This window comes from Crocodylus siamensis, chromosome 14 (genome assembly GCF_052110815.1).
Source record: "Crocodylus siamensis isolate JL-2025a chromosome 14, ASM5211081v1, whole genome shotgun sequence".
Taxonomy (NCBI): Eukaryota; Metazoa; Chordata; order Crocodylia; family Crocodylidae; genus Crocodylus; species Crocodylus siamensis.
In genome coordinates this window covers 5068753-5087019 of record NC_143408.1, presented here as the reverse complement: position 1 = coordinate 5087019, position 18267 = coordinate 5068753, and the positions used below count along the sequence as shown (strand labels likewise).

The following is an 18267-nucleotide window of genomic DNA, read 5'->3' as shown; positions in this document are numbered from 1 at the left end:
CCCGAGCACACCCTCTTGTTGCAGCATGCGACAGCTGCAGAGCTGGGATCAGCAGAGAGCAACCCACCTGCTCTCACAGGGTGAGAGATGTCTACAGCTTGCTCTGAATAAGGCTTACATGGTCTGGCAGGAAACAATGCCATAGCAGCACCATTTTTTAACAACTCTGACCTGCGTGTTCCCACGCTTTTGCCAAGTTTCTACCTCTGGCAGGGTAGCTGTGGATTGCAAGGCTCATGGTAAAAATAGTTTGGGTGTCTTATATATGCAGGAACATCTCCACAGAAAAGGTCTGAAACTGCCTATGCCAAGAAGGACCAAGGAATTTTAGCCTCTGTACCCGATGTGGACTCTGGGACCAAAAGCAAGAATAAGAAGCCATTTGTCTAGGTCAGTGCTTCTCAACCTTTTAAGCAGCAAGTACCTCTTAACTTCTGAAAATTTAAATAAGTACCCCAAAACTCAATTTTTCAGGGGATTTTATATTTACAGAATAATGTGTGCAATATGTTGGAAGAAGGGTTGTATATATAAGGCCACGATATGACAGATGTCTGATTTGGAGTGGGTAGGGTTGCCACCTTTTACACCAGAGGTGCACAACGCAAGTACAAAGCTGGGCTAGGAGGTGATGCTGGCCAAAGCTAGAAGGGCTAAACCCAGTGCCATGCAAAGCGCGGCACACCAAATTATTACTGGGGAATTTAATTTTTTTTAATTGCACCAATTTTTTTTGCCATAGTTTTGAGAGGAGGAAGGGGCAAGAGAAAGGAAAAAAGGGAAAGAGAGAGAGTGTTGGGGTACCTGTGTACCCCAGGGGTATACATACCACAGGTTGAGAAACTATGGTTTTAGTTGATCTAAACTCACTGTGCATGCTGGATGGTATCCACAGCTTAAAGACAGAAAAAAAATGCAAGCCCCTTGAGTATAAGGCTGTCCATGCAATTTTTCATAAAGGACTTCCAGTGTTTTGCAGTCTTTTTATGCTTAAAGACATCCATGGCAAATTATTTAACACTTTTCAAATGGATGACAGATTGAAGGAAGCCCTTTGGTAGCAGTGGGCAAACCTGGGTGATGACAGATCAGCTTTACAACGCAGTGAAGTTTGTATCAGAGTGTTTCCCAACCGAGTCCAAAACAGAAGAGCGAAAATTACAACATTTGGTGCTTATCTCATCAATCATGCACAATTAGTGCCGACCCTACTATGAGGAAGTGGAGGACAGGGGAAAAAAAGAGAAACATGAATTGTATTCAGGAATGGTCCATCCCTGGGGTCCCCTGTCTTTGGGGGCTTTGCACAGCTATAGCCGTCTGTAATTCAAAGATGCGGGGGGGGAGGGAAAAGAGTTATTAGCACGATAGCAGTTACTTACATACCCTCACCAGATCTGGCCCTAAAAAGCCTGTGATCTGAACAGACAAGATAGACTAATGTTATCAGGAAAAATAAAAAGGTGCAGGGTGGGGGGAAGCAATTTGCCTAAGGTCAATGGCAAAGCTAAAAACAGAACCGCCACCTGACTTGATTTAAGCACTAGAACATTGCATCTCAGCTCTCACTTCTTCAGAGGGAGGGAGGGTGGGAGGACAGAAAAGCAATGAAAGAAAAAAAAAGAATCGAGAAGGCTCCATTTTCCAGTCTTACCACCTTGCAGTGCTAGACAGCAGCAGGACCACTATAACACGTAAGCATCCCTAACCCGCTGGAGCATCCGTGGCGCCTTCAGAGTTTCATAGTTTCTAGGGTCGGAAGGGACCTGAGCAGATCATGTAGTCCGACCCCCTGCCATGGCAGGAAAGAGTACTGGGGTCAAACGACCCCAGCAAGGTGTTCATCCAGCCTCCTCTTAAAGACCCCCAGGGCAGGAGCCAGCACCACTTCTCTTGGAAGTTGGTCCCAGATCCTAGCCGCCCTGACCGTGAAGTCGTGCCTCCTGATATCTAACCTAAACCTGCCCTCTGCCAGCTTGTGACCGTTATTCCTGGTCACTCCTGGCAGTGCTCGGGGAACAGGGACTTCCCCAGTGCCTGCTGGTCCCCCCTGACTAGTTTGTAACAGGCCACGAGATCCCCCTCAGCCTTCTCCTGTGGAGGCTGAACAGGTTCAGGTCCCGTCACCTCTCCTCACAGGGCCTGCCCTGCTGCCCCCTGACCATGCAAGTGGGCTCCTCTGGACCCTCTCAATGCCGTCGACATCCCTCCTGAAGTGCGGCGCCCAGAACTGGACGCAGGACTCCAGCTGCGGCCTGACCAGTGCCGCATAGAGGGGGAGGATCACCTCCCTGGACCTGCTCGAGATGCATCTGTGGATGCAGGACAAGGTGTGGTCGGCCTTCCTGACCGCGTCCCCACGCTGCTGGCCCATGTTCATCTTGGAGTCAATGATGACCCCAAGATCCTTTTCCACCTCTGTGCTGACAAGAGGGGAGTTCCCCACCGTGTAGGTGTGGTGCTGGTTGTTCCTCCCCAGGTGCATCACCTTGCACTTGTCTGTGTTGAATCCCATCCTATTCTCATCCGCCCAGCCTTGTAACCTGTCCAGGTCTGATTGTAGCCTGTTGCTTCCTTCTAGTGTGCCCACATCCCCCCACATCCTAGTGTCATCAGCAAATTTGAACAAGGTGCTCTTTACCCCCTCGTCCAAATCACTGATGAAGATCACCAGTGATCACCTCTCTCTGCAGTAGGAATAAATAAGCTACGCATATGAGGAACTTCACACTATTATCTAACCTTAAAACCTTTTCTTTCCTTAACTTCAGGGCTTCAGTTTTTTGGCCTACCTCTGAGAAAAGGAGCAATTCCCTTTATCTGTCCATATGATCACTCTGTATACTCGCATGGAGATGGCTATTGCCATCTTAGGAAGAAGACAAGGATCCCTCTATATAATTAAAAAAAAAAATGCAGCCACTTCAGTCTCCGAGTACCAGCTGCATGCTTAAAGAGAATGGGAGGACAGAGTTTGTGTAAACTGCAACCAGGCCACCGCTGAAGTTTTCCCATTGTGACCCACGATTAATTATTTACTGTTTTTAGTTTGGAGACAGCGTTGCAATCCCTTGTAGTATTCTCTCCCTCTCCGCAATGCTGCCGGGAGATAATCCCCAAAAGTCTTGCTTGTACAGAAAAGGTGGCATTCAGCAAACTTGCTCTGAACTAATTATTTCTGTTATAAATGTCACATCCACAAACAGCCACTCGCTTATGAAATCCATATGCACTGAACAACCCAGGACACGTCCCCGCCTCCTCCAACACACAAAATCCTTTCCCTGTTCACTGGCGGCCATTATAGGTACAAAGAGTCTTTCCAAGAACGTTTTATGCTTGTCAGCATCTCAATGTTTTCCAAGCTGCTCTTTCAGAGAGAGAAAAAATGGTGCCTCTTTCTCTTTCCTGAAAAGAACCTGAGAACTGGGCTTTGTCTTGGCTGAAGTTTAGCTGGGATCAGTCTACTGTGATCCGCTAAGGGAGAAGGGGTAATGGCGCTTTAAAGGATGGAGAAAAGGAACTTCAAACTCCATCTCAATTTCAAGTGTTTGCCCCTCAATTTTCTTGCTGTGTTGCACTGCACGTCTCAATAATGAGAAGCAACTTGTATTAATAAAGGTCTTTTTTTTTTTTTTTAACTTGTTGAGACAGCTCTTAACCCAAATTTCATTTATTATTAGCAAAAACCATAGCGAAGCAAAGACATGTGAGAAAGGAAAGGAGCACGAAGTCTCCTCTGCTTCCCCACCAAACCCTAGAACTAGTCCCAGTGCTTGAATTAGCCCGGGATATAAACGGATTTCATGCCACCCAAGTCCACTGTGAATCACCTGCTCCTGCTTGTGAACCTGGCACAAGATACCGGTGGCCTTTTTTTTGCATTTCATATATTAAAAAAGGTAAGAGGCTATGGGGGGCAAGTGTGACCACTTCATTTCTGCAGGGTGAGAAAACTAGACGCGAGGCCAAACTTCAGCATCATAAAGGAGATATTTATACGGACAGCAAGTACACCTCCAGCTGTCAAAGGACAAGTTAATGAAGGGGTGATACCCCTTCTGCTTACAGACCAAAGCTGAGCGCTAACTCACCGGAGCTTGGAAGGAAAAGCTTACCCTATGATCACTGTCCCAACTACAGAGACTGCCACTTTTCTTGGAAGTATTTGTTCTGGCTGGTGTCACGAGGATAACAGATTAGATGTCCTGGGTTAAATCGCTAGCCCAACCGCTATGTTTCTACGCAAGAGACGCAACAATTTGACCACAATTTTCTCTAGCCAACAAAAGAGGCATGTTTTAAACAGCCTGTTAAAAGAGGAAAAGAGAAATGCCAGCCTTACATGACTCCCCACGTATCAGCAGAACCCGGCCCTGGCCCTTCATACAAAGCAGTAATTCTCAAACGAGGCAAAAAAATTCCTATTCACCTGAGCTCAAAGGTAAGACTCTGTGCCTCCTTACCAAGCTGATTTGAGGCTGTCAGCCACAGCCTGATTTTCCAAAGATGCTGAGTGTAAACGATAGCCAGATTTTTGCAAAAAAATAATAATAATAAAATTTTTAAAAAATAATCTTTAATTAGCTTGCAATTAAAGAAATTTTTTTTGCAAAAAATACAGTTGGCCTAATAAAAGACATCACCTCTACCACAAGTCTTGACTGCTTTTCCATCTAGAGCAGTATGGCTATGGATACCTGGCAAGCCAGCCAGCAATTCTGATAGCATGTGGGAGTGCTCACATCTCTAGGAGAAAAAAAAATAAAATAAAAGCTTGACACTAAATACAGCACTTTGTACTTCTATGGTGCATACAACTGAGATATTCATTAGATAAATTCAGTTACTGAAGTCCAAGTTGCATACTAATTATAATCACTCTCTCACCTGCCTCCGTGCCAGATACTAGTAAATTTTTAATGATGGACGATGTAAAACAGCGATTTCCAGAGGTATGCTCACTTGTGCAACAGCTGGAATGCCTTAGTTATTATACGGTATAAGAAGTAATTGCTGGACAAGCGAAATACCGAACTGCTGCTCATACTTAGCTAAAACGGAAGAAACAAATACTTCCGTTGCAACTTCCCACCTCCCCTTCCCAGAACTGGCAATATCAGCCAATGTAAGAAACCTGAGTAGCAGCAATTCCAAGAAAGACTAATCAGACTTGTTAAGTGGCTGGTGACACAAATGTGAATTTGCAACAAATGACTGAGTTTTGTGATGGATGTCATAGAAGTAACAGACCCCCATTACACAGCTGCAAGGCAATATTTCATTGTGGTTGGTGTTGAACAACATGCGCAATTGCAGACTGCTCAGTGAAGAGGAAATATGCAGACTGGCTTATGAGAAAAAAGATTAAGAGCCAGGAGAAGAGATTTTCAAGAGTGCCCAGGGCCAGCTGACGGCTGCTCTACCTAGAATCCAAGATCAGACTCTTACGGCTTTCAACATCTGGACAGTTTAACCAAGTGACAGCAGGGACATCTCAACCTTTAGCACATGAACATCAAGGGGAATTATTTAGAGAATTATGACAGAAACAGATGAAGGTAAAGGACAATTCAGACTGAATATTTGGAAAAGTTTTCGAGTACAAAACAGCGGCACAGTATCTTGGGGAATGGAGAAACTAAGGTTCGTCTACTCATGTAAGCAATCAGCAGGGAGTGATGTGACACTTCTTTTTAACAGATTCATATGGCCAACAAGGCATCCTCCTCCTCCAGCTGCTAGTCTTCCAGGACTTCTGCAGCACATCACAGAGAGCCATCTGGCTATCGTGTCACACCTTCAGCCTTCGTGCTCATAGACTCATCCCAACGTTGCTTTGCTTTGCGTGTATAACGTTCCTCTGTCCTAACATCCAGAAAGCTCTGCTGGCCCCATTTTTGCATAGATTTAAATGCTGACAGATGCTCTGGAGACACAGTCCCTAATGAATAAAGAGCATCAAGATTTTACTGTAGCCATGGAGAGTTTTAGTGCTTCAGAGATCGGCACATGTGAAATGCTGAGTCTGGAGATAATATCTGAATGTCATAACATCTTGCAGGCACCAAGCTGTGGACTCCCTTGGCTTTTTGCATTCCACTGATAGAATTAAAAAGTGCCTTATTATAAGTGCGAATAGTTGCAACATCTGGTGCTCCAGTTTCTGCCAAGCTAACATCCCTTAAGTCCACCAAAAATCCTGCGCACAGATGTGGAGCACAGACAAACAAGATACGATTTGAAAATGCTTCTTCACTTCCCTGGTACAATGTGGGCAAGAGCAGGAACACATCTGTATGACAAACAGCACCTCCTTATTCAAGAAATCTTGGCTTCTCTATGTTCAGTCATCCGCGTGCATTAGGAATGAAAATCTACCATCGTTTTTTTCATTCAAAGACAACACGACTTTGGGAGAGGAAAATGGTCTCTATTCTGACTTCAGCCATAAAACAGTTATTACAGTTTCTTACCCACATGAAGTGGAAAAGGACTCAGCTCGACTTTCAGACTCCAAGGTGAAAGGTTGCCACAGTCAGAAAAGGCACCATTAGAAGCTTTTTAATTAAGCAAATCTGATCCTCTGAGGTACTGCGAAAAAACAGCATTGTAGGGGAAGGTTCATGTGCAAATCATTGTTTTTAGAGCACAGTATCCCACTAATTAATGCCAGTATTGGGAGTTTTTGCTAATTTTCCATTAATGTGCAGCTATTGGGAATTTCAGATCCCTCCTACTGCACAGGAGAACAAGGTCTATTATAACAGGTACCAGGGGCCAAGTTAATTAGACAGACCGCATATTAAGAGGCCCTCTGGAAGAACAGTAGCAGACCTCAACAGCTGCCTTGCCTGCTACTGTGATGCTACACGACATGCGTTGGAGGGAGCTCCAGTAACCCAAGGACCTCAGGGCAGACAAAGTCAGCATGGGCCTCGCTCTGGCTGCTCAATCCCGCTCTTATAACAAGATCTCAAATGTGCCTTTGTTTGTCTGCTCCCTCCGGCAGGTCGAGGACCATCTCTGCACCATTAGACACCACAATCAGTAAACACCGAACTGCCACTGAAGCCAGGCCGCTCCTGGAAAGGATCCAGGGAACAACTTGTTTCTCCTCTTCTCCTCTGCCTCCAAGTCAGGGACCGACTCCGTCCCTGCCTGCTGGACACATCCACTTCCTGTCAACAGGAATCGGCTCCCAAAAAGTGATGGGGTTGCAGTTTAACAGGATGGAAGGAGGAAACCAGATGAAAAGGAAGAGGAGGGTCTTGTATCTAGAGGGAGAAGCCCCGAGGCAGGCTGAGATCTGGAGGACAGTCAAGTCACTCCACAGGGCACCTCTGCAGCTTCCCAAGAGCCTGGCTCCTTCTCGCACAGCACCGCACCGCACCGCGGACTTACTCCTGCCAAACAGCAGGAGCCAGGCTCAGAGCTCAAGTCTCAGTGCTACATATGCAGTAAGCAATGCCATTTTGCAAGGACCAGCCACGGGGAGAACACAGGAAAAGTTACCACATTCACGAATAAAGGTGGCGCAACCCATCCCATGCCAAGATATGCGTCCAGTGATTTTACAGCCCCATATTAAGGATTCACAGCTAACAGCTGGATGGAAGGTGTAAGAAATACCGCATGGCCCATTGGTGCAAGGAAGGAGTATGAAATAACACTGCAGAGGTGCAGCTCCCCTGAGCTCCTGCAGGAACAAACCTTTGCTCATTATGCCAGCCCTGGGGCTTCGGAGCTGGGATCCCATTTGAGACAGGTACCAACAGAAGTGTCTGGAAAGGGCACGTATGCACGCTCTCTGCAACGCAGGTTCATACCGGATGAGCCTCACCATTCCTTTCCCAAAGGAATTTCCAAAATACCTCCCACACCCCCGCATGCACACACCTCCCACAGAAAACACCTGTATTGTATGACTAAGCTCAAACCCAGAAGCAAAAGCCCAGCCTGTTTTCTCTACACAAACTGCAAGATTACTAGGGAACCCTAAGCTTGGGGCACTTCCCCTGGAAGAGGCCGCAGCACTCCCTCAAAGGGGAATCAAGCAGCGGCTTCTTGGCAAAGTCACTGAACGGGCCACAAGTGGCTCAGCCGCTGCTTGGAGGCTAGCAAGAGAGACAGATCTTCTGCAAAGGAGGATGGCTGCCTGGGTGAGGGGGAAGCACGGCAAGGCATGAGCATGTGCAGGATGAGCAAGAGAAATACAGCTGAGCTACAAAAAACAACCCAACCCTAGTCTGTCTGAGCTCATCCTTATTTTGCTCCTTCCATGGAGGAAAGCGTTGGCAGACAGAGATGGGAGGAAGGATTTCCTTTCACTGCAGGCAGGAACCAGCTCCCAGCCAGCCCTTCCTGTTTCTGACACTTTCAGTAGTTCACCTGTACTCGCCCATGACCTTTTCATAAAAGGGCAGTTCTCAGCTCCTGCTAGAGCAGCTTTAGCTTGGAGGATTAGCATGGAGAATGGGAACGGGATTAGGAAACGGGACTCCCATGTACTCCCACTGCAGCCCCGTGTGGCTCAAAGGCCCTCCCTGGGTGTTCTGGAGTCCCCCACCACCCAGGGAGCCGCAATGGAAAAGCAGTGCATAACAAGCCACTATTTTTTGCTTGGGGCTGCTGTCTTTGTTCTGAAAAACTTCAGCTTTTGTTATAGGAAAGCCTAATTGCACCCTTATGACTGTGTTAAAAACATGAAGGAAAAGTAGCTGATACAGAGAAAGGGAGCAGTCATCCCCCCAGTCTCCAGCCAGGCTGGAATGGATGCTCCAAGAGCTCCAGTCATTTCCAAGGGCTACTCACATTGAACTATGGTAATTATTAACAAAAGAAACCAATGTTGCCTTGTTGACTACTTCACTGCCAATGAAGCAGCAAGGAGGAGATGCTAAGCCAGTATCAAGAATGTAGAGCAGGCGGGTCCCATGTTGGCTCATGCACTGGAGAATTATAGGCGATTCTCATGCACGACTGCAGGTGAAGTCTAGACCTGAGACTAAATAAGGGTTTTAGAGCTGAACACTACTGTCCTCCCCAGCTTTTGACCTCCACGCGCAGATCCGCAGGCACATGAATCATTTAAGAACCAAGCTCGGCGACAGCAGAAAGCTCCGTGCCTCTCGTGTCGGCTGAAGGATGACGGACGAAAGTACAATGGAGGCTGCTGTGCTGAATAGCAGTATCCTCCTGCCATGCTGGGCAGTACATGACGGTCGTGCTGTACGCTGGATGCCATGCTGTGCTTACATAAATATGGTTTTCTCCAGGGTCTGCCCCATGTTGTTGAAAGCCAGACTTGGGCAAGTGCAGGGAGACTCCTGCCTGGGTCAATACATCAGTTAACGCCAGTCGGGTCATTGCGATGAAGCATCAAGCTCTCCTCTTCTGTGGAGGAGCCTTTGGACCCGATGCTGGTTGACACACTGCAGCTTCAATAGAAGTTTCATGCTCAGCACCGTCACAGGACTGGGTCCTCATTCTGCTTTCAGCTTCGAACAGAAAATATAAACTCACATGGCTCTTTACTGATGCCAGATCTGGTCCTGAGCTGCCTGGAGGCAACTTGTCCCAGCCCATAGATACAATTTGGCAGCAAACCTAAAAGTATTTCATCTGCTAGTTTCAAAATTAGGAATGAACATAACAGAAGTGGAAAAGGAGCCAGGTCACAAATGGGTTACAAGGATAAAGAGCTCAGAACTGAAATCAGCCATTTATTTAAAAAAAAAAAAAAAAGTTTTTTTAAATTGCATCTGCTGTGATGATTAAACAGGAGCCCGCTCTCACCTAGGGCTGGACAGAACAAGATATAAGGAATAAATACATGGGAAAGAGGTGAGGTTACTTCTACCGGCTGTCTAACATTGCCACTTGTGGTGTGTTCTTCTTCCTTTTGCTCACAGGGTCCATTCTGAATTGCAAAAGGATTTTCTTGATGTCATCTTGGACCATATCTGGCATTTTTACTCAAACCTATCTTCCCTGGAATGAATCAAGGCCCGAAAATGCAACAGTTTGAGAGTACCTGCTGAATCTCGCTCCAAGTGAATCCCTTACTACATTGTGTTCTTACCACTCTACCTCCTGCTCCCAGGCTTGTCTCACAAGTGGCTACTTCTTGCCAAAATAAAGACGTCTCTTTTTGTGCTTTGGATAGGGAGAAAAGGGCATTGCTGCTTTGCTAGGTTCTGTTTGCAACTTTTTTTTTTGAAGTTTCCTGGCACTTCTCCTCTCCTCGTGCTTCCAGCCTTGAAGACACTCTCATAATCACAGGCTTTCATTTAACGACCCCACTCCTGAAAGCGTCTTACGGGCCTGGAGACGCTTGGGAATTCATGTAGTGCAGATATGCCTACGTAACCGCGACCGACAGCTTCCCACTAAACAATCAGCGATTTCCTGCTCCAGACTCCACGCATTGTCACCTTGTATGCACAGAGAGGGGATTTTCAAAATGAAAACCCCAAATGTTTAAATTACTGTAATTTAGTGGTTTCCAGTCTCAGTGGAGAGCAGAGATCTAGGCAGAAACACCAGCGTTATTGTTTCCATTTAGTTATGCAATGCTAAAAAAGGTTTTGCAGGTCTGGGAAGTTCAGACCCTTTAATGGAACAATCTTAAAGAGGGGATTAATGGCAAACTGGTGCTGCTGCTGAGCAAATGTGATTAGCCTCACCGTGGCACTCAGGAGGGGGGCCCAGCAGAAAGTGGACCACAGACCAAATTTTCTCTTTGCTCCCTAAAGCCCGTCTCTGGAGAACACGGCTGTGTATACTGCTGTGATCATTTCCCCTATTCTGGAAAAATTTCCAGGCAAGATCAAGTACATCAAAACATCCAGGGAAAAAAGTTCTGCAAAATGCAATAAACCTGTTTGACCTCAACGGGTCTGATGACTCTCAAGTACTTGGTTCTTGCATCTGGTGACTTTAAGCCACGTGTGCGCTCACTGAGCAAAGTCCTTAAGTCAGCAAGAGCTTTCGTATTAATTTTGGTGGGGCTGTGACTTCCTTCCATCTTCCGTGACCTGCCTGGACTCAACTGAAGAATTAAGCAGCCTAGAGACTGCGATAACACACACTGGCTTTTCATAGCTCCCCAGGTCTCCAGAAAGCAAAGTAGGTATAAAGCAGTGCATTTCAGCCGTGAGTCTTATACTGGGAGATTCAGGCAGGGTTGGTGCAGAGACCTCATGCCATAAGCCGAGCAGATGTCTCACAGTACCATTTCCCTCCACTCAAATGCCTCCATGTACTGCCAGAACAACACCAAGGTGGTCTGGGATAACTGAAACCCAAGCCTTAAGGAGGATTATTTTTGGCATTGTTTTTGATTTAATGTTTATCCTTCTCGTTACACAGCAATTGCCTGCTTCCCTTATCTGATAAGGGTCCAGACTGTGCAGTTAGGCCTGAAGTTACGGAAAACACTCATTTCAGAGGAACCCACCCCCTGGCCTCCAGGTGCACAGTGAAAAAAGTGAGCAGAAAGTAGTGTTATGTCACCCAAAGCTCTGAAGAACACTGTGAGAAGGACACAATGAGGAACCGACTCAAGGCAGCTCTGCTGATGTTATTTAAATGCATGAAAAAAAACCAGACAGGCAGAAGCTTCACAGTCTTGTAAAGCTTCACCCAGAAGAAAAGTGCAGAAAACTGTTACATCACGTCTCAAGTTGAGATCACGGACATCTCAGTCTGGCATGGGTGGGAGCACTCCAGAAACAGATGAAGAGGGGGAGAAACTCTACCCACCTCCTGTCAGCTGCATTCTCTCCCCTTCCCACAGACCCATCTTTGTGCTGCCTGCCGAGGGCCAGGATTCATCTGTCCCAGGCATCTGAACACACGCCACACGCTGCAGAGCCGGGGTTGCCAAGTGGAGTGGGAAGGAAGTCCTTGGGACTCGATAACAGCTGGCTGGCAAGCGTACACCCGCGAGAGCCGATCTGGAGGCCTCTTCACTGCAGTCACTATCGTCAGGCTGTGGAGCAGGATGCTGGGGCTCAGACTGCCCCGAAAGAAAAATCTCTTGCTGTCAATGCCTTGAGTCTCTTCAGAGATCAGACAGCAAACATCAGGAGTAAAAGCCTGCATGTCAAGTGCTCCCCACTCCTTCCTTTGGGGAACATGTACAGGAGAAGGTTGCTGAGCTTCTCACGCCCTTTCAGTGAAGGAGCAGCCCTATAAGCCACCCCACTTCCAAGCCCTGGAGGGGGACAAGAGTTAGTTTATCTTGTACCTCATACTTGTGCCTTCTTACACCATGTTTCTGCTTTTGAAACTGCTTGCAGGTGCCAAAGATGTTCTTTGCTGTGTCTGGAGGTCACAGGCATCTCAAGGAGGAAGGGGCTAGATGGGGGAAAGCAAGGTCTCCCTCCTGCACCATAGAAACCAGCCATTCTTTGCAGAACTGGTGAGCCAGTTTTTAAGGACAGACGAGTTTGGCGAGGCTTATGGCTCTCTGCCCTAACCCCACAGCCTGCCAAACCTGTTCTCGAAGTCTTTTGAGACTGGAGCTAGCTGCCAGCCTCATTCAGAGAAAAGCAATGTCTTCTGCCCAAGCAAAGGGTGGTCAGCCCTACTGAGGCTGGATCAGGAATCAAGGAGGGATCCAGCAGTGCACCTTCGGGCACCGACAGGCCCCCACGAGGGGTCTAGTGCAGGGAGCTTTTCGAGGGGAATAGGGAATCAGGGACAAGCTGTGGAAGGGATAGGAAGTCTCATGCTTCTCTGGTCTCTCCAATGCTGTGGAAACTGGCTCAGGGGGCCTGGAAATCCCACAGCAGCCACTGCAGGGGTCTTATACTTTCCTCCAAATCATGCAGTGCTGGCCACATCAAGGCTAGATTCTGGCTCGGGTCTGATCCAGTCCATCCACCGATGGTGTCACTTTCTGCTGTGGGAGTGCTCAGCACCTGCCCCCGCTATGGAAAGCGTGGACCCACAGGTATCGAACCGAAGGCAGCAGAGCAGGGATCGATACCCCCAACCCTCCCCCCCGTCACGCCCCATGGCACCACCCCGCTCTGTTAGACTCCCGGGGACAACAATCTGGCAGCCTGTCCTGCAGAAAGGAGGTGGGAATCCCATGCCCATGCACACAGTTCAGGGGGTTGAGAAGGGAAGAGAGATAGGTACATTCCTTCGCAGGCCTGGATTCTTTATACATTTTGCCCCGGTTAACAACAGAATTGGAACGGAATATGACACTTCAGGAAAGCTGCTGCCAAACCCACAAATGGGAAAGGCCCAAGTCCTCCAAGGGAGCCAAAAAGTCATTCTAATCAGCCTGTGGAGCCTCCTTCTCTGGGGAGTACAGGAGGACTGGGTGGGGTTTGTGCATGGAAGGGGAGAAGGAGGCAGCACAACAGAAACTGGACGCATTTGGCTCAAATCCTAAAGGAGCCTCTAAGCGACTCAGTGGCTCTAGCACTTGAGAGATTACCAGGGCCTATCCTCAGAAAGAGCTAAGCAGGATACAGACTCCCTCAGCCTCACGAAGTGCGCAACTTGCTTCTGCAATCCTACCACGAATGCTGGCAGGAAGCCTCAAGCTAAACGAAGTTTCTCCAGAGCACATCATTTCCAAATCCTCACGCAGCCAGATCCCAGAAAGGCCTCTCGACCCAGGCAGATGCAGTCCTTATCTTCTGGTTTTCTACTGCCCTTGGACACAGTCAAGATATTACAAAAAAGCAACGACAACAAAAAAGGAATTGACTCCTCCCAAGATGGGCCGAAGTTTTTGCTTTCTGGCTATTGTTTGCTGCCTACATGAATGCTTAAAAACCTCGACCAGTACTTCTACAAACCTTGTATGCATAAACACACACCAGTCCAAGACAGAGATGCAAATTTAATTCAGTTCAGGTGACTTCACTTAATGAAGTCTCCCCGATGATCCAGACTGATGGAGTTAGCCTTTCCAAACATGTTGCTTTTGACTCAGAAGCGAACTTTCACCTCCGGTTGCCCTGCTAACACATCACAGAGGATTTGCAACAGTAAAATACTCCAACAAGAAATTCCCAGTGAGGCCTTTCCCCTTAGACTTTTTTTTTTTTTTTTAAACAATAAAGTCCATGATCAAGAGGCTGGTTTTCCTGGAGCATGGAGGGGGGTGAGGATTGCAGGAATCCGGCCCTTTGTTTTGCCATATAAGCAAAATGCCTTTTCATAACCGTAGCCAAGAAAGGAGGGAATGCCACTTAGCAAGCAGACTTGGATTCATCTGCACTTCACTGAAGTGCTCCAGCCTTTCTGCCTGGAAAACACACGCGCACTCTGGACAGAGCAACACAATGTTCAACTCGTTTAAATTTAAAATGGGGCGTGTATGCTGCACAGGGAGAGCCAGAGGGGTGTTCCTCCCCACCAAGTTTCACTGTTCCTTAATGCATTCCTGAGATAATTACAAATTAATAAGCCACAGGGATAATGCCTCTCTGGCAGGGAAGGTCAGCAGCAGCCAAGAGAATGGGGAAGAGGGATTCACAAACCCAATCTCCCTTTTATTAGGCTGTTGTGAGCATCACTGAACTGTGCATCACCGCATCAGTGGGAAGGGATCCCTCATGCAAGGCCCAGCTGCAAATTTAAGCTCAAGGCCCACTGCTCCTACCTGCCTCAGGAAGGGAGATTTCCAGTAGTTCTGTTTTGCTAATAAACCACTAAAAATGTGCCTATCTGACAGTTTTCCACAGGATCTTAAGGCTGCCATTTCCTGTCTCACGCATGCACACAAAACCACAGGGGCCGAAAGCTTGGATTGTGTCACTTGTGCGCACCACAAAATCCTTTCCAGTTCCTGATGCCAGCTACTAAGCAAGGAAGGGAGAATTTCCTGGGGTTATGCTGCAGTTTGCTGCTGTGCTTTCCTGGACCCCAAGCATAACAAGAAACTATAACTATATATAACTAACTAACTGTAACCCCATCTTTCATCCTGAATTTCATTCCATTTGGATCCTTCATAGCCCTTCCCCTCCAACTCCCTGTTTTTAAAATTAAGACTTGTTTATAACTCAGTGGTCAAGGAAAAAAAAAAGAGTCACTGACCACCTCATTTGGTTAGATCATTTGGAGTTTTCTTGTCCATTATTCTTAAGTTGTACTTCTTGCTCAGAAAACTACTCCTTCACAAAGTGGCCATTACAAAAACAGTTCCTATACTGTATGCAAGATCTCTCTGGAGGAAGACAGGTATTTAAGACAGAAGTAAATTTTCATTCGATACTTGCAACTCTGAAAAGTAGCTTTTAGCAATGCAACTTACAGGGCAGAACTAGCAGAGAGCCACTCTAATACGCATCTCAGCACTTACAGGTCCAATGGAAATGTGGCTAGTGTGACCACAAAGCAACACAGCATAAGTCTGAAAAACACATTAGACGTGGGAAGAACCATAGGGAAACTTCACATGACGGGAAGTACTTTCCTGGTCATCTTCCAGAGTTAAGAATTAACGAGAAGGCACGGTAATGACACAAAACCACAGGAAAAATGAATAGTTTAAAAACAGGTAACTGACATCTTAATGCTTCCTTTGTGGATATGATCAGTAATTTGAAGTGACATATGCCACATCTCATCCTTGACTGACAAGGAATTACACACATTTAGGAAGACCAAAGTATTTTTAATTTCTGTCTTGGCTGGGAAAACCAAAAACATTGCTACTGAATGTGGTTGTGGACAACTTCTCTCCGCTATGCCTTCTCATGCAAAATAAGGGAACATGCCATTATTTCAGCCATGACCACGTAACAAATGCTGTGACTGTCTCAGTTGTGCACACAAGTCTCTGCTACAGTCTTGCAACGTGATTAATCTCATTTTAGAAGAAAACACAATACGCACTGAACCCCTGAACTGGAAATTCACATCCCCTGGTCATTTATTCCACCCCCTCCCTTCACTTCTTGAACAAGCGAGTGCCCAGTGAAAAGAGACCGGACAGATGGGAAGGGAAGCAACAAGCAAGGGTGGCTAGAAAGCATTTAGGAATGAAGGGAAAGAAAGAAGACGTGGCTGTACGGCCAAGAAGCAGCCATCTGTTTCAGCCGCTGCCTCCTTGGAGAGGAAGTCTATAGCCAAGCACATCATTTTCCCCAGAAAGCCAGGGTGGTCCTGTGCACGGAGGGGCTGCAAGAGCAGGTTAGGAGAGCGGGGGTGACCCCTGGGCCAGGAAGGCACCTTGCACCCCCCCCACCGCTTCTGCGGAGGACCGTCCCTGCCCTGCCAGGAGGCTGCGACACAAGGCAAACATAGCTCGCTGCAAAGACCTCAGCATCACAGCTCCACACACATGCAGACACACACCCAGCACCTCCGGATCTTGCACACGCAAATGCATGCAACCACCCTGCGCTTCTGCATCACACACGCATGCAGCCATGGCACTTCTGCATCACGCACACATACACACGCACGCTACACTACTGGATCACATACAGCACACATGTACACCCGAACCCCCCCAGGCACGTGTGGATCACACACCTGGCATTTCTGGATCACACACAGGCACCCACACGTACCCACACAGGTGCGTACACGAACACACACACTGGCACATCTGGACTGCACACGCACACTCGCACCCCCTCGGCTCTCCGCAGCCCCGGGTCCCCGCACGGCTGCAGCCAAGGAGCCCGAGCCCGGGGGCGCTGACCTGGCTCGCCTTGTAGAACTGCTTCTTCAGCCCGGCCACCGACATGCTGCCCCGGGCGGGCGCGGACACGCACCGGCGAACACGCGCACCAACACGCCGCACGGCGGACGCTTCGGCTCGCGCCGCTTCCGCCCCCGCGCAGCCGGAAGCGGGCCGGCCGCGGAGGGATCCTGCCCCGCCCCGCCCCTGCCGACAGAGGGAGCGAGGTCCGGCCGCCACTACAGAGACGTAAGGGAGAGCGCCGCTCTTTCGGTGGTACCACAGAGCGGCGCGCGGCGGCTAGAGAGGAGCCAGGCAGAACACTGACCCCCTGCGGAAGCGCCCGGAAATGCAGTGGGGAGTGGGGCTGGCACGTGGGTCCAGTCCCGGGTGTCGCCGCCTTCGGGCTCTTGGTCCTGGGAATAGCTTCACCTCCATCGCTTATGGATGAGGTCCCACTCCTAGGCCCAGCAGGCAGCCTCTGTTGGCACCAGGCCCCCGGGAGCCTTGGGCCTTCTCTGTCATCACTATTGCTGCTGGTGCTCCTACTTCCATCAAGGCTTAATTTGATCCTCACCGTGCTTAGCATCACTTCCCGTGAGCTAGCAACGCATGTGGGACTTGCTAGCGTGCGTCGTGTCATTCATGATTCCTCTAAGCGTACATCAAGTGTCATTCATGATTTCTCTTAAGGGATAAAAGCTGTGTAGGGACAGAGGGGTATAGGCTGTAGCCATGTGGGGGTATGGACATAGGCAGACAGGGTTCTTTGGGTAAATCTGATATTTTTTATTATATGGATAAAAGCTTTATAGGGGGGTAAAAAGCCATGCAGAGATCACTTTGCAATCCCCACAGGTATAGATGCAGGTGTTAAGAGACTTCTCAGCTCCCAGGACTGGAAACAGAGATCAGCATTTCTCAACCCACAACCCAAATTGGGTTGCAAGAATATATGAAAGGGTCGGAAACAAACTTTAAAAATGTATTCTTTAAAGGGGAAAAACGTGGGGAACTGCGGCTTTTCACTTGCAGGCTGGTAGAGCTCCAGCTTTCAAGGGGCTGCTTGGGGCTTCCCCATTCCTCACATGGTAGGGTGGGGTAGCAAGTGAGGAGTAAGGGGCACCAGCAGGGCCCGGGGGCTGTTTTCTACTTAAACTATTTACTGGGTCAGGACTGGCCACTGATGTTTACAAAGGGGTCCTAATACAACAAAGGTTTACCACTGATAGACACCACTCCTCACTCATCTGCAAAGACTCTTACCCTTATGCACTGTCAGAAGTCATTTTTATTATCTCCATAGCCCTCACCTTACAAACATTTATGTGTGTGCTTAATTCTATTGCTAAGAATAACCCACCGATGGTTTGACAATAGTGAAGCTAAGCACGTGGGAATACTGACATGCATCGAACATGCACATAAGTGCTTACAAGATTGAGAAATTATGACTTTAAAATGATCTGTTCTAGCTTGTCCAACACAATATAAACTTTTCCTGGGAGGTTTTTGTTTTTTTTCCATGTGCTATCCCAGGGAGGGAGGACATCCAATATGTTCCAGGTTTTAATTTCATAAACCAAAATGTTTTGTTTGTG

At 47.8% G+C, this 18267-nt stretch overlaps 1 protein-coding gene across 2 annotated transcripts in view; it reads right to left on the bottom strand.

Annotated features, from left to right (window-relative positions):
• The window catches only part of SH3GL1 (SH3 domain containing GRB2 like 1, endophilin A2), a 38266-nt gene extending 21356 nt beyond the window's left edge, over window positions 1-16910 (bottom strand). Inside the window, exon 1 of one of the 2 annotated variants that reach the window (XM_090028037.1) lies at window positions 16688-16910. In XM_090028037.1, coding sequence (XP_089884163.1) covers window positions 16688-16732 — 45 coding nt within the window. In that variant the 5' untranslated portion in view covers window positions 16733-16910. The remainder of the gene's footprint in view (window positions 1-16687) is intronic. The other variant, XM_090028038.1, reaches the window with a different exon arrangement.
• Between the last annotated feature and the right edge of the window lie 1357 nt (window positions 16911-18267).